Source organism: Chanodichthys erythropterus, chromosome 22 (assembly GCF_024489055.1).
Source record: "Chanodichthys erythropterus isolate Z2021 chromosome 22, ASM2448905v1, whole genome shotgun sequence".
Classification (NCBI taxonomy): Eukaryota; Metazoa; Chordata; class Actinopteri; order Cypriniformes; family Xenocyprididae; genus Chanodichthys; species Chanodichthys erythropterus.
Window position 1 is genome coordinate 29,732,869 of NC_090242.1, and position 15,686 is coordinate 29,748,554.

A 15,686-nucleotide genomic window follows, 5' to 3' on the forward strand; every position below is an offset into this window, starting at 1 on the left:
CATGTAATCCTTTGAAAATGGGCAGGGAGGAGGGGCTCTATAACGGCACCTTGTAGTGCAGTAAATGTGGAGTGAATTTGACATAGTCCTTTGATGTTTAACCGTTTTAAGTGCCTATTGCCCGCTGTGCACAGTTGCCCTGAAGCCACCGGGGTGGCGGTGCCACCGGGCTTGGGCCCGCCATCGCTGCTCGCAGCTATATTTATTATTATTTTTTTTTTTATTTATTTATTTTTTTTTTCCGTCTTCCGGGGCTTTTTGGGGGCCTTAACATGTTCAAAAACTCTTGAAAATTGGCACACACATTGGAATCCGCGGCCATTAGGACGCCGGAGAGGCTGGTACCCGGGCGTGGCAGGGGGGCTCGACAGCGCCCCCTTGAAAAAAGTCTGAAAATTTGGTCCATATATTAAACATGCTTGCACGTATTAGTATGAAACTCGGTACACATATAGACCTCATCGGGCCGAACAACTTTCGCGCTCTAAGTTAATCGCCACGCCAACAGGAAGTCAGCTATTAAGGGTTGTTTGAAAAACGCATGCTCTGGAATTTGATATACTCCTCCTAGACGATTAATCCGATCGCCACCAAACTCGGTCAGCATGAAGTCAAGACACTGATGATTAAAAATTGCCAGGGGATTTTTGATATCTCGAACGGTTTGGCCGTGGCGAGGCAACGAATTTATGGCGAGAAAAAGGAAACAGGAAATGTGTTATAACGTCTTAATACATATATTGATCTTTATGAAACTTCACGAGTGTGTTTGTTATAGGAGTCTGATCACATGGATGTGACTATTGTGAGTCAAAGTTATAGCGCCACCAACTGGCAGCAGGAAGTGTATCACTTTTTGAAATGTTTTGAGATCACCCTCTTATTTTTACCTGATTTGCTTCAAACTTCATCAGTGTAATGTCAATACACAGCAGATGTAGACCTATGACAGGATTTTTGATATTTGAAATATTGTTGCCATGGCAACAGGTCAAACTGTAATAATATTCTTGAGTGTTTTTGAGGCTCTTAACATGCTTCAAATTGCATGAAACTCGACACACACATCAATATTGTCAACCAGTAGACATGGACAAAGCCATAGAAATGGGCGTGGTGGAGGGGCTCAGTAGCGCCACCTTTTGACAAAAGTGGGGGTTAGTTTTTCCTACAGTCACCAAACTCGGTACACATATTATTCTCATCAAGCCGGACAATTTTCTAATTTACATTCATTAGCTCCGACCAACAGGAAGTCAGCTATTTTGGTTTGAATGTTAATTTTTTGAAAAAACAGGCTATGAATTTTATACTACTACTCCTACAGGGTTTATCCAATTTACACCAAGCTTTTTTTAACTTGTTGCGAACACATTGAAGTTGTTTAATTGCAAACGGATTTTGGATATCTCAAACGGTTTGTCCGTGGCGAGGCAACGAATTTATGGCGAGAAAAGGGAAACAGGAAATGTGTTATAACTTCTACATACATTGATTGATGTTTATGAAACTTCAGGAGTGTGTTGGTTGTAGTAGTCTGATCACATGGATGTAACTATTGTGAGTCAAAGTTATAGCGCCACCAAATGGCAGCAAGAAGTGTATCACTTTTAAAATGCTTTGAGATCACCCTCTTATTTTTACCTGATTTGCTTCAAACTTCATCAGTGTAATGTCAATACACAGCAGATGTAGACCTATGACAGGATTTTTGATATTTGAAATATTGTTGCCATGGCAACAGGTCAAACTGTAATAATATTCTTGAGTGTTTTTGAGGCTCTTAACATGCTTCAAATTGCATGAAACTCGACACACACATCAATATTGTCAACCAGTAGACATGGACAAAGCCATAGAAATGGGCGTGGTGGAGGGGCTCAGTAGCGCCACCTTTTGACAAAAGTGGGGGGTTAGTTTTTCCTACAGTCACCAAACTCGGTACATATATTATTCTCATCAAGCCGGACAATTTTCTAATTTACATTCATTAGCTCCGACCAACAGGAAGTCAGCTATTTTGGTTTGAATGTTAATTTTTTGAAAAAACAGGCTATGAATTTTATACTACTACTCCTACAGGGTTTATCCAATTTACACCAAGCTTTTTTTAACTTGTTGCTAACACATTGAAGTTGTTTAATTGCAAACGGATTTTGGATATCTCAAACGGTTTGGCCGTGGCGAGGCAACGAATTTATGGCAAGAAAAGGGCAACAAAGTGTTATAACTTCTGCATACATTAATTGATTTTGATGAAACTTTGGCTCAGTCTTCGTTGTACAAGGCTGATCACATGGATTTGACTATTGTGATTCAAAGTCATAGCGCCACCAACTGGAAGCAGAAAATGTGTCACTTTCAGCATACATTGAGATCACCCTCTTATTTTTACCTGATTTGCTTCAAAATTAATCAGAATAATGTTAAAACTTGGCACATGTAATCCTTTGAAAATGGGCAGGGAGGAGGGGCTCTATAACGGCACCTTGTAGTGCAGTAAATGTAGAGTGAATTTGACATAGTCCTTTGATGTTTAACCGTTTTAAGTGCCTATTGCCCGCTGTGCACAGTTGCCCTGAAGCCACCGGGGTGGCGGTGCCACCGGGCTTGGGCCCGCCATCGCTGCTCGCAGCTATATTTTAATGTTGTATTTATATTTTAATGCAGTTATCACACTTACCTAATTTACCAATAAACCAGTTTTACTGATTGCAATAAAGATAAAGCTAATGGGGATGTTTGAATAAGAAACTTGGTGTCTGTAATTAGACACACACACACAACATTTTTCCAGCAATCAAAATGTTATTTTTTAAATGTTATGACCAAAAATTTTTGTTTACCCATCTGAGACTGTCCCCATTTGTAAAACTGAACATTTCATGATTTAGGAAATCCAACGTTTGATAGAAAACGCTATCATTTAAAAATAAAGAGCACATTAATTACCACTTTTACTAGCAGATGGAGGCAGAAGAGCATTTATTGGCTTATATTGGACATTTCCTGTAATATATTTTTCCACACGTTTTGCTTTTGAGTAAATATTAAACATTATAAAATTAATAGGTTTAAAAATAAATGTTGTCAAGGTGAAGTATAAAGTACTAACAAAGTCCCATGAAAAACAATAACTTTTCTTGTGATCGAATTACACAGAAAACCGCGCTCTACCTCTCTTACTGGAACTGTCAGTCAGTGCAGCACAAGCTCTCATTTTGTGCACAATCCTTAATTCCTTAATTTCCTTAATTTACAACTTTTCAGTTGACGTTTTTTTTTTTAACAAATGTGAAAACAGATAGTCAACTTGAATTTTGCTGAGGAGGAACACTGAGGGACACGTCTTTTTTATGTTGTCTTACATTTGAATAAATAACCTAAATTAATGCTAAGCCTGACTATTTAAGTGACTATATTCTGATTATAAACTAAGTATTACACCATTGATGTTGTTAAAGCTACCTCAGCACATTAAAGATACTCACACACCAACAAGTGACATTTCACATAAGGTTTTCCAGCTGGTTTATATTATTGAGGAATGGTCCATTGGTACTAAAGGGCCCAAAGTGTGCCAAGAAAATATCCTCCACACCATCACACCACCAGCACCTGTTCACATCAGACCAAAGTGCTTTCTAAGATGTGAAAGATGGGTTTAGACAGTTATTTTTTGGGAACAAAATTATTAATATTACTATTATAATTATTATCATTATTATTAGGCTTTAAATAACACTCATTAGCATCCATATTGACTACACATCGTTTTATTAATAGGCCTATAAATGATGCATAAATAATTGTCAGAAGGATAAAAAGAAAAAAACATACAACCATACTGACAGAGCAAGCAATAATCTCAGACAGCTTGTCTTAAGATTTTTTCTATGAGTAAGTAACCTGTTGTAAAGCACCACTCATTCGACGTGTCTGTTTCAGCACTTTTACAGACATGCGAGCGCGCTCACCTCACGATAAGGTGCACAAGCGCCATGTGCATTCTCTAGGAGTCGTCCTAATCATAAATAATCTATGCTTCTAATAACGTACTGTTTCTATGACTGACAGATGCGCATAATCTCTGACATTTATCTGTTCTTGCTCAGCTTCATCTGCCAGTTTATGCCTCGCTCTTCTTAGGTTTGCTGCAGCCATGTTTACAACACTTGGCCCCGCCTTGACACAGTGATTGACAGGGCGGGGCGGAGACGTGATCAGCTCAGAATGCATTTTCAAATCCACATTGAATTTTGTTACATTCATTGCGGGACATTTAATGAAAATTCAGTCACAAGTGTCTTAACTGTGAGTGCAAACTGCAATTAATTCATTTTGCTACAGTTTTTGCTTGAACATTTTAATGTGCAGTCCGCAGATGTCACAATTACCCTGCAACTTAATGGAACAAAAGTATATTTCCCCAATATTTAAATAAATGAATGAACTTGCAATGATTTTAGTTTTACTTGTCTTGAAACACGGAAGCCCAAACTAAAACACCCATAATTTTTTTAATGTATTGGTACACTATTATTACAAAAAGCTACACAGTGTATGTTCTCACTAAATTGCTCCCAAACGTAACATTATCATAATAATATTATCATAATAATATGGGCAATGTTGAGGTTGTTGAATTTTTAAATATGCATTTTGTATTTTCTTCATGATTAAGTTATGTTTCTCATCTAAACATAACTGAATCTTGTTCAATTTATTTATAGTTTAAGGATGTTCAGTCATCATTTAAAACTAGTCTTGTTAAAACTAAATTAAGTAGTCATGTTTTCTCCGGAAACTCTGCCCCCTTGGAATACAGTCTTTGCGGGGGAAAGCCTAACTGCTGCAAATCGTCATTTTGTCTGTCGCTTTGGACGGGATCATCTCGGACAAGCCTACAGCCTTCGATGAAAGACATAATCTCTCAAGATCTGATTAAACAACTCTACAAACTCTATAATACATTACCAGCTATGCTCATTGCTGACCAGACTGACTTTATTTCTGTCATACATCTACAGAAGTTCTTATGAGAATTAACAGAGGTTTAGATGTTGAAGATTTATTGAGATTAATTTGAAGATTGAGATTAATTTGAAGTTGCCATCTTTGACTGTTGGCTTTAATTGGGCTCTTGATTTTATTGAATCAGTTGTTTTCTGACTGCTGTAACTGAGTGTTTATGAAACATTTGTTATGGCACAAAAGTCAAGAGAATATATGATCAAGTGCTGAGTGTTAAGTGATGTTAGGTTTGTTTTAGTGACTTGATTCATTGATCTTATTCAGAGTTTAATCTCTGATGAAATGGCTGATGCATTATTAGCTTTGTGCTGTTCATTATAGTAGAGCAGTGATTCTATGACATGAGATCCAGCAGTGTTGTGACAATCAGATTATATGAATTGTTCTGCATTATGCTGACTCATACAGACATCAAGAATCAACGGATGAATCACAACAATGGTGACAGTTTTTAAGGCTTAATGCTGCAATGCATGCTGGGTACTAACTTAGTACAAACTTCATCCATGGCTCCCAGCATGCATTGCAACATGAAGTGTTTTTTTTTTTTTTTTTTTACTGTCACCATTGTTTTAATTTAGACAAAAGTCTTGTTAAATTAACATGAAGTCAGTCAAAAAGCATAAATACAACATACAAAACCATGTTCATTTGACATACATAAATTAGGCAATCAGAACGTAGATAAATTGAGTTGAGAAAACATAAAATAAATATGTTAATCCAACACATTTTCTTTTTCAGTATATTAAGACTGAATGGGCAGGCGAACACGTGAATTGTTTTCATGGATGTGGAGTGGGTTATCTAGGTTTTTGTTGCTAACCCAGCTTTGTTGCATCCTATGCACATATGTGCAGTTTTGTTCTATATTCAAAAAATTTTAAAGAATTTTTATTTTTTATTTATTGATTTATTTTTTAAGTGCTTTTTGTTCTTGTAGTAAACCAAAACAAACATGTGCTCCTTTCTTGTCTTTTTTTTTTTTATTTTATTATTTTCCAGGTAATATGCGCTTACAACTTCATTTAAATTAGTTCAAATTTTAAGTCAACAATTCTCATACAAACAACTGATAAATACTGAAAAGGATTTGAGTACAGAACAGTTACAGTGTTACAGTACTACAGGTATTCTTAGATAAATATTATTAAATATTATTTTCACACACTCAAAGTCCATTTAAAATAATATTGACTTATGTTATGTTATATTATGTTATGAAGATACATAATCCACTGAGGAATTCACTTTTTTCTACACCAGTGTTTTAAAATCTTTTGTCTTATCTCTTTGGTTTGTAAACCATATACTAAGGGATTTAATCCCGGTGGTACAACGTGAAACATTATACTAGCTAGTTTCCTGCTGTCAGAGTATTCAGGAAAACGATGAAGTAAAATAAAAGTAGCTCCAGAAACATACATGATTAAATAAACAGCTAAATGAGTGCTGCAGGTTTGTATGGCTTTGTTGTTGAGGGATTTGTTTTTGCTGGTTATGCATACAGTAGCAATCTTGCCATATGTTATGAAAATACACATCGCTGACAGACTGAGTACAACAATGGTATAAACAAGTCCAAACACATTATTTATGACTACATTTTCACAGGACAGTTTAAACAGTGAGGCATTGTCACAGAAAGGGTTTTCAATTTTATACCTACAGTGAGACAGACGCAGAGTGAGTCCTATCATAATTGTCACTAAAATAATTGCCAGGCCCCAAGCATATGCTGATAATTTAATGACCATTTTATTGGTCATTATAGATGTGTATCGCAATGGATTACATATAGCTACATATCTGTCAAAGGCCATGATCATCAGCACATAGTGACATGCTGCTGTAAATACATGCACAAAATAAGCTTGAATAACACACTCTGCATATGATATATAGCGCTCTGAGGTGTCCCTTAAAATATCCTTCAGCAAACGTGGCATAATGACAGTGGTTCCTAGTATGTCATTCAGTGGCAAGTTGCAGAATAGAAAATGCATTGGGTCATGCAGATTCTTCTCTGTTGATATCAAAAATATAAGTCCAATGTTTGATACCATTGTAAAGACATAAGTCAAGAGAAGGAGGATGAAAACAGGTTGAGATGACTGAGATGTAACTTTCAGTCCCTCCATGAGGAGAATGCTGTTTGTGAATGTCAGGTTGTCCATTGGTTGCTGTACATAAATCTGAAACACAATAACATAATACATAATTAACAGACATTATTAATTATATATTGTCTTAAACATATCACCTTACCACTTTGTGTAAAATTACAAATGAACAGCATTTCCCTATTTCATATCCGGCATTTCCCTGTGCATGCTCATGTGTACAACTGTTTTTTAAGAGATACATACATTGCTTAACACACAAACATTTAAAAAAAAAAAAAACAAAAAAAAAAAAACAGGTTTTATAAAAATGTAATAGCAAAAGTATATTTGCCTAATGTGAAGTAGCAACCAACTTTATCAGCATTGAATTTTATTTTAGAAATGTAACCGCAGCATTTTGCCTACGATTCTCCCAATAATGATTAGGTCAAACAATATGACTTGTTTTTTCTCAAAATATTTTCATGCCTTTTAATGTGTGGCTTATATTGTTATATACTGTGACATAGTCATTACCCCATGGGTGTGTGTGTGTGTGTGTGTGTGTGTGTGTGTGTGTGTGTGTGTGTTTGTTGGGGGGGATGCTAATATGTTTATTTCTTTCTTTCAGTCAGAAAGAAATTAAGGTTTTTGATGAACACATTCCATGATTTCTTTTCCGTATGGTGGACTTCAATGCAGCCCACACTCAAAAAAATATTTCAGGCTAAACATACGTTTTATGTAATTCTGTAATTAATGTAATTTTATGTAACCCACACCACCTGATCATCATCATCATCATCATCGTCGTCGTCGTCGTCATCATCATCATCATCATCATCATCATCATCATCATCATCATCATCATCTTTTTCTTTTCTTGACTAGCTGTTACAACAGGCCAAACAAAATCTAATATGAAATAGTCAAGGGTCAAGAGCTCAGCTAAAGCAAACACTCATCTCCACGATGGTTGCTTAAAAATTGTGATTTTCTCTGGTGATTCTGCTTGTTATCATCAGTGTGTCTTCAATAATGGTCAATCATCACTCAATTAATCACTTAATTATCTCATTAACTCTGACACTGCTTCAGTGGTACTTTAACTCAGTAGTGCGCACACACATGAACACTAAGCAGTGTTATATAAACCCATTTTTCTGCAACCTATTACATAAATCTTACCTATTTCATTTACATATTATAAAAACTGAAACATTAGAGTTTTGCTGAACTCAAAGAAGGACTATCCCTTTAGCATTCGATTTTTGTGAGGTGTGATAATGATACATACTCGATTAAGAAACATACTTATTTTATTCGGTAGATTTTCTAAATGAAAAAGTGTACAAGAAAATTATGTTCAGTACACTTTAGGATATATACGTAGATCCTTTACTGTAATAAAAATATTGTAAAACCTTGCCATGTGAGGACACTGATTTAAAGTACTAAGTACTAAAAAAAGTTCTCAAGAAGTTATTAAAAACCTATACTGATACTAATGCTTTGTATGTATTCCAGTTACTGACTTTACACATTAAGTTCTGATACCAATGAATATTAATTTAATGACATAATAAATTAAGACGTTCCTTCTTCTCTGCACAAAAATTTTGCAAACTTCTGTCTTATTTCTTTGGTTTGTAAACCATATACTAAAGGATTTAATCCTGGTGGCACAATGTGAAACATTATACTAGCTAGTTCCCATTCAGTCGGTCACGTTCAGCGTACGTCGGAGAGACTGACGAATAGGAATCTCGCTAGAGAGGCCAATCTACTTCGAGTGTAACTAAACGAGCCAATGCACATTGGCATGCAATCATATGAATCAGCTGCTCGCCTCGCAGCGCGGGTATATAATGAGCAGCAGGTACGTTGCATCTTCAGCTTTTCGCTTCGGAGCCGAACGGTGTTTGTTCCTGTTCTCTGCAAGCGAGTGTCTGCTAGAAGACGAGTCAGGCTTTTTGGTTGAACTTCTCTTTTTTTCCGAGTGCGGGCGAACAGCACAGCAGCGGGGTTGTCTCTTTTTCTGTTTTGTTTCGTTTGCCGTTTTTGAGCAAATAGCTGTTTGACAGCGTCAGAAGGCTGTTCTCAAGGCTGTTCAAAAGCCATTTTTACGGCTGGTAAGAGTGAGCGCCTTCAAAGAGAGAGAGCGAGCACACGACAGGCTGCACACAATCCCTGTCTGGGTTGTGGCGGCCGTTCCCCTGCGTGCTTCAGCACTTTTAAAAGAGTAAAGTCCCTGAAAGAGCTTACACAAGTAGATTTGCGTCTTTTTAAAGATGACATCCTACTTGAGTTTCTGTATGCGGTCGTTCCTGTCCTCACTGACGGCCACGATCACTGTTTCACGTCTGGGCGCGTGCTGAAACGATGTTCGTGGGTGTTTCATGTTTTCATATGAGAACATGATTAAGTCGACACGCCGGTCGTGACTCTTCTTTCTCCGGGAAGCTTGAGTCCCCTCTGTTGTTGGCCAGCTGCCACTTGTGTGTAAAAGCACAGCCGCGGGTCTGCCCGACACTCTGGGAGACCGTGGAGATCAACGAGAGCAAACCTGTCATGTGCCGTCGAGCTGCCGGGCTGCAGCGCGGGTTGTCACGGCAACAGCGCTCGCTCGGCGATCTAGATGCGTGGTTCCCTTGCATAATCTCCATTGTAGCGCCCTCTCTGGTGCACCAGAAGAGGTCTACTTTGCTGGTATGGCTTGGGTGACATGAGGTTGAGGGGTTCCTTCAGGAAACCAACCCCCTAGGACCCCTCCCTCTCTAGCGCATTGCAAGCTGTGCAGTTTCTGGATTGGATTGCTGGTCCTTCTTATAGGGGAACCTAGCATTTCATTCAGAGCTCCAGCTGAGGGACAGACGTCGATTGCAGCATCAGAGAGAGTGCTGTTATGCTCTGGAAATGAGGGTGACGCTGCCCACTGTAATGGTGTGTGCTTATGCTGACTCAGATTTGGAGTTTACAGCCATGCTTTCCTGGGTCTTTCAGATGTGCATGGAAAACTTGGCAGTATGGGGGTATATTGGTGCCATAAATATGGAATGCCAAAAGTGCCAAAATCTGCATAAGTTTTTCCTCTCTCACTACCCTCTTGGATGGGGTGGCTGTACACAGACCACACCCACCCTGCATGTGAGGCCAAGGCACTCTTTTTGCATGAGGGTAGTTCTGTGCTGGGGTTGAGCTGCGCTTGTTGACTAACCGTGATCAAAGTCACGGCGCAGGCCCTCAGCCAGACGATGTCCACCTCAGTGGTCCAGAAGTGCCCCCTGGCTTACCTTGTGAGGTGCGAGAGGTTGTCAAGCTAAATGCTTTCTCAATGTTCCAATCTTACGAGGTGGCCTTTTCGGTGACACTGTCGAGGACTAAGCCCAGCGGTTCTCCTCAGTTAGTAGCGGATCAGGGAGCTTCCCATGACAAACCATTGAGTTCCTCTTGGGCCGCCCCTCTGTCTGCTCGTCGCCAAGGGTGTCGTCCCCTGCAAGAAACTCCGGCCCAGCAGGCTCTGCTGTGTCCATTGCGGGGAGATGATGCCTCCCGTCTCTGCAGCTGTTTAAGTGGTTGGTGAGAATCACCCCTGAGACGGGTGACCCAGAGATGGGTGGGGCTGCTCTTCCACCCCTGGAGGAGGGCTGGGTGGTAAATCCTTTTATTGGGTTTGTTTCTGTTCCGCCACTGACCCAAGAGGCAGCGGTACCCAAATTTAAAAGAGCAGTTCCTCCATTTTCAGGTCTGAAGAGGGTTTGGAGAGCAGTGGGAGGAGAAAAACCTCACCAATCTCATCCCCCTCTTCTGTCGCCAGCGGACAGCAGCGGGCAGCCAAAGCCTCGACTGCTCCCTTTGTCCATCCGTGGAACCAGGTAAGTGTTGCCTAGCACACTGTGACGCCACTTCGGGCCGCCTCACAAAGAGAGCCCCCCGAGCCGCGTCCCTGTGTTCCACCTCGCTGCCCTGCGGGTTCGCTGGTGGTCCCTTTGGTCCCGCTTGTACGGTCTCTGCGAGCCTGGTTAGCGCTCCCCAGTCCGTCTCGCTGGCTCCTTCGGACCATCAGGCTCGGCTATACGATTCAGTTCGCCCGGCTTCCCCCCAAGTTCAGGGTCGTCCTCTTCACTACAGTGAAAGATGTCGTTGCCCCTATCTTGCGTGCGGAGATCGCAGTCCTACTGGCGGAGGACGCGATAGAGCCGGTCCCTCCAGATGATTTGAGGTCGGGGTTCTACAGCCCCTACTTCATTGTACCCAACAAAAGCGGCGGGTTACGACCGATCTTGGACCTGCGAGTTTTGAATCGGAGCCTCCACAAGCTACCGTTCAAAATGCTCACGCAGAAACGCATTTTCGAGTGCATCTGTCCCCGAGATTGGTTTGCAACGATCGACCTGAAGGACGCGTACTTCCACGTTTCGATTCTTCCGCGACACAGGCCATTCCTGAGATTCGCGTTCGAAGGTTGAGCATATCAGTACAGCATATACCTACCCTTCGGGCTGGCCCTGTCTCCCCGCATCTTCACGAAAGTCGTGGAGGGAGCCCTCGTTCCCATGAGAGAACAGGGTGTTCGCATTCTCAACTATCTAGACGACTGGCTCATTCTAGCACAGTCTCGGGATCGGTTGTGCGAACACAGGCACTTGGTGCTCAGTCACCTCAGCCAGTTGGGTCTTCAGGTCAACTGGGAAAAGAGCAAACTCTCCCCTGTGCAGAGGATCTCTTTTCTCGGTATGGAGCTGGATTCGGTCGAACAGATAGCACGCCTCACAGAGGAACGTGCTCAGTAGGTGTTGAACTGCCTGAATCTGTTCAATGGCAGGACAGAGGTCCCACTGAAATTCTTTCAGAGGCTCCTGGGCATATGGCGGCCGCGGCGGCAGTAACCCCGCTCGGTCTGCTTCATATGAGACTCCTTCAACACTGGCTTCACAGCCGAGTCCCAAGATTGGCGTGGCAACGCGGCACGTTCCGGGGGCCAATCACTCAGGAGTGCCGCCAAGCCTTCAGTCCGTGCTCGGACCCTTTGTTTCTCCGGGCAGGAGTGCCCCTAGAACAAGTGTCCCGGCATGCTGTGGTATTCACAGATGCTTCTGCCACCGGCTGGGGTGCCACGTACAACGGGCATGCAGTGTCAGGCGAGCTATCACGAGTTGAGCTGCCAGGAGAGTGGCGACTCCACCCCCAGGTGGTCCAGCTGATCTGGAGAGAGTTCGGAGAGGCTCAGGTAGACCTGTTTGCCTCACCGGAAACCTCCCGCTGCCAGTTGTTGTACCGGGGGAACACTCGGGACAGACGCACTGGCACTCAGCTGGCCCCGTGGCCTTCGCAAATATGCGTTTCTCCCAGTGAGCCTACTTGCACAGACCCTGTGCAAAGTCAGGGAGGATGAGGAGAAGATCCTCTTAGTTGCGCCCTACTGGCCCAGCCGGACCTGGTTCCCAGAACACTCACTCCTCGCGACAGCCCCTCCCTGGCCCATTCCTCTGAGGAAGGACCTGCTTTCTCAGAGATGGGGCACTCTTTGGCACCCGCGTCCAGACCTCTGGAAACTCCATGTCTGGTCCCTTGACGGGACGCGGAGGTTCTAGGTGACTTACCCCCTGAGGTACTTAACACCATCACTTCGGCACGTGCACTGTCTACGAGACGTGCTTACGCCTCGAAGTGGAACCTGTTCGTCGAGTGGTGCTCTTATCGCCGAGAAGACCCCCTGAAGATGCTCAATCGGAGTAGTGCTTTCCTTCTTGCAGCAAGGGTTGGAGCGTAGGCTGTCCCCCTCCACCCTCAAAGTCCATACTGCTGCTATCTCCGCTTACCACGACCACATAGAAGGCAAATCTGTTGGTCAGCACGACCTGTTCGTCAGGTTCCTTAGGGGGGCGAGACATTTAAATCCTCCTCGTCCCCCCTCCATACCCTCTTGGGAACTCGCTCTGGTGCTAAGAGCACTTCAGATTGCTCCCTTTGAGCCTTTGCAATCGGCAGACTTAAATATTATGTCTATGAAGACTTTGCTGCTGGTTGCATTGGCCTCCATCAAGAGGGTAGGGGACCTGCAGTCATTTTCGGTTGACGAATCATGCCTGGAGTTCGGGCCGGGTGATAGCCACATGGTACTAAGACCCCGGCCTGGCTATGTGCCCAAGGTTCCCACCACTCCCTTCAGGGACCAGGTGGTGAGCCTGCAAGCGCTGCCCTCGGAGGAGGCAGACCCAGCCCTGGCTTTACTCTGTCCAGTTCGCGCTTTGTGACTGTACATAGACAGAACCCAAAGCCTCAGGACCTCAGACCAGCTCTTTGTCTGTTATGGAGGCCAGAAGGCTGTCTCCAAGCAGAGGATGGCCCACTGGATAGTGGATGCCATCGCCCTGGCTAACAAAGCTCAGGGCGTGCCCTGCCCGCTCAGGTTGCATGCTCACTCCACAAGAGGTGTCGCATCCTCCTGGGCGCTGGCTCGTGGCGCCTCGCTGACAGACATTTGTAGAGCTGCGGGCTGGGCAACACCTAACACGTTCGCTAGATACTATAGCCTTTGTGTCGAGCCGGTCTCCTCCCGTGTTCTCGCCACAGGTCAGAGGCTTGGAGAGGCCCCGGCTTAGTGTCGGCTTGCTGCGCTACATGCGCTTCCAGAGAGTCCCTACAAGGCAGACCCTGTCGAGTCCTCCGATATCCCTTTGGCAGCCGACGTGGCGGAGCGTCTGGCGCCAGGCCTATACTCCGTTGTATCCTTGAGAACCGGGTTTAGGCTGGGTTCCATATGTGTGAGCCTACGGGGATCCCATATGATTGATTCCACGGTTGCTCCTAAACGAAGCCCGTGTCTTTCCCTCTGGGAGAACCTACCCTTCATCGGGTTGGAGTCACCCCAGCTGTAGCACAGCCCTGCAGGGTTAGTCCATATGTACTTCTCCACATAACTCCTTCGGGGAAGGATGTGGCTTCCGCAGCGTTCCTTTCCCAGCGAAAGGGTACGTTTTCCCAGCATTATCCAATAGTCTCACTGAATGGGTTTTGGGGAACAGCAGTGATCGACTCTCTCTCTGTTAGCCCTGTCCCACCATCCTCAGGCAAGGGGGTTCAGGTGGCTTACAACAGAGCGCTGGAAGGGGGCAGCTCCTGTGGCGCTTTGGTAGGGATTCCTATTCGTCGGTCTGTCCGACGTACGTTGAACGTGACCGACTGAATGGGAACGTCTCGGTTACAAAGGTAACCCTCGTTCTCTGAAGGAGGGAATGGAGACGTACGTCCCATCGTCACAGTTGCTGTACCCCGCTGATGCTGCCGCCTATCCGGTACGGCTCCTCAGCGAAAACCTGAAGATGCAACGCACCTGCTGCTCATTATATACCCGCGCTGCGAGGCGAGCAGCTGATGCATATGATTGCATGCCAATGTGCATTGGCTCGTTTTAGTTACACTCGAAGTAGATTGGCCTCTCTAGCGAGATTCCTATTCGTCAGTCTGTCCGACGTACGTCTCCATTCCCTCCTTCAGGGAACGAGGGTTACCTTTGTAACCGAGACGTTTCCTGCTCTCAGAGTAGAGAGGGAAACGATGAAGAAAAATAAAAGTGGAGCCAGAAACAAGCATGATTAAATAAACAGCTAAATGAGTGCTGCAGGTTTTTATGGCTTTGCTGTTGAGTGCTTTGTTTTTGCTGGTTATGCATACAGTAGCAATCTTGCCATATGTTATAAATACAGACAAAATTGAGAAGGTAAATAAAACCACAGTATAAATGATTCCATACACATTATTAACAACCACACCATCATCACAGGACAGTTTTAAAAGTGAGGCATTGTCACAGAAAGGGTTTTCAATTTTAGATCTGCAGTGAGACAGACGCACAGTGAGTCCTATCAGAATTGATACCATAAGTACTGACAGCCCCCAGGCTGATGCTGATAGTTTAATAACCATTTTGTTGGTCATTATTGCCATGTATCGCAATGGATTACATATAGCCACATATCTGTCAAAGGCCATAATTATAAGAACATAGTGACATGCTACTACAAAAATATGCACAAAATAGGCTTGAACTACATACTCCACATATGTGATATAGCGCTCTGAAGTTTCTTTTAAAATGTCCTGCAATAAGCGTGGCAAAATGACAGTGGTCCCTAATATATTGTTCAGTGGCAAGTTACAGAACAGGAAATGGATAGGATGATGAAGATTTTTCTCTGTTGAGATCAGAATTACAAGTGCAATATTGGAAACCATTATAAAGACATAAACCAAAAGAAGCAGGATGAAAACAGCGTAGGTAGACTGAGGTGTAACTTGAAGTCCCTCCACAAGAAGAATGCTGTGTCTGAATGTAAGATTGTCCATTGCTTGTTCTACACAAACCCTGCAAACAGAGTAACAGCCAGACATCTCATGGAAATACTTTACACATAGCCTATATGACATTTTACAATGCTTGTTGTCAGTGGTGGACGAAGTACACATACCATGTACTTGAGTTAAAGTATAGATACCCAAGGTAAAATATTACTCAAGTAAAAGTAGAAGTGCTGCCTTTAAACA

The 15,686-nt window shown here is 42.9% G+C and overlaps 2 protein-coding genes across 2 annotated transcripts; both read right to left on the minus strand.

The window, feature by feature from the left end:
- Positions 1-6,281: 6,281 nt before the first annotated feature.
- LOC137012589 (olfactory receptor 8G17-like) lies at positions 6,282-7,211 on the minus strand. The gene has a single exon (XM_067375923.1). The coding sequence runs from the start codon at positions 7,209-7,211 to the stop codon at positions 6,282-6,284; it is 930 nt and encodes a 309-aa protein (XP_067232024.1).
- A 1,515-nt stretch (positions 7,212-8,726) lies between these two features.
- Positions 8,727-15,488, minus strand: LOC137012893 (olfactory receptor 8G17-like). Its single transcript, XM_067376380.1, has 2 exons — positions 14,663-15,488; positions 8,727-8,845 (listed from the first exon to the last, which is right to left on the minus strand). Exons 1-2 carry the CDS (start codon positions 15,486-15,488, stop codon positions 8,727-8,729), a joined length of 945 nt encoding a protein of 314 aa, XP_067232481.1.
- Positions 15,489-15,686: the final 198 nt, after the last annotated feature.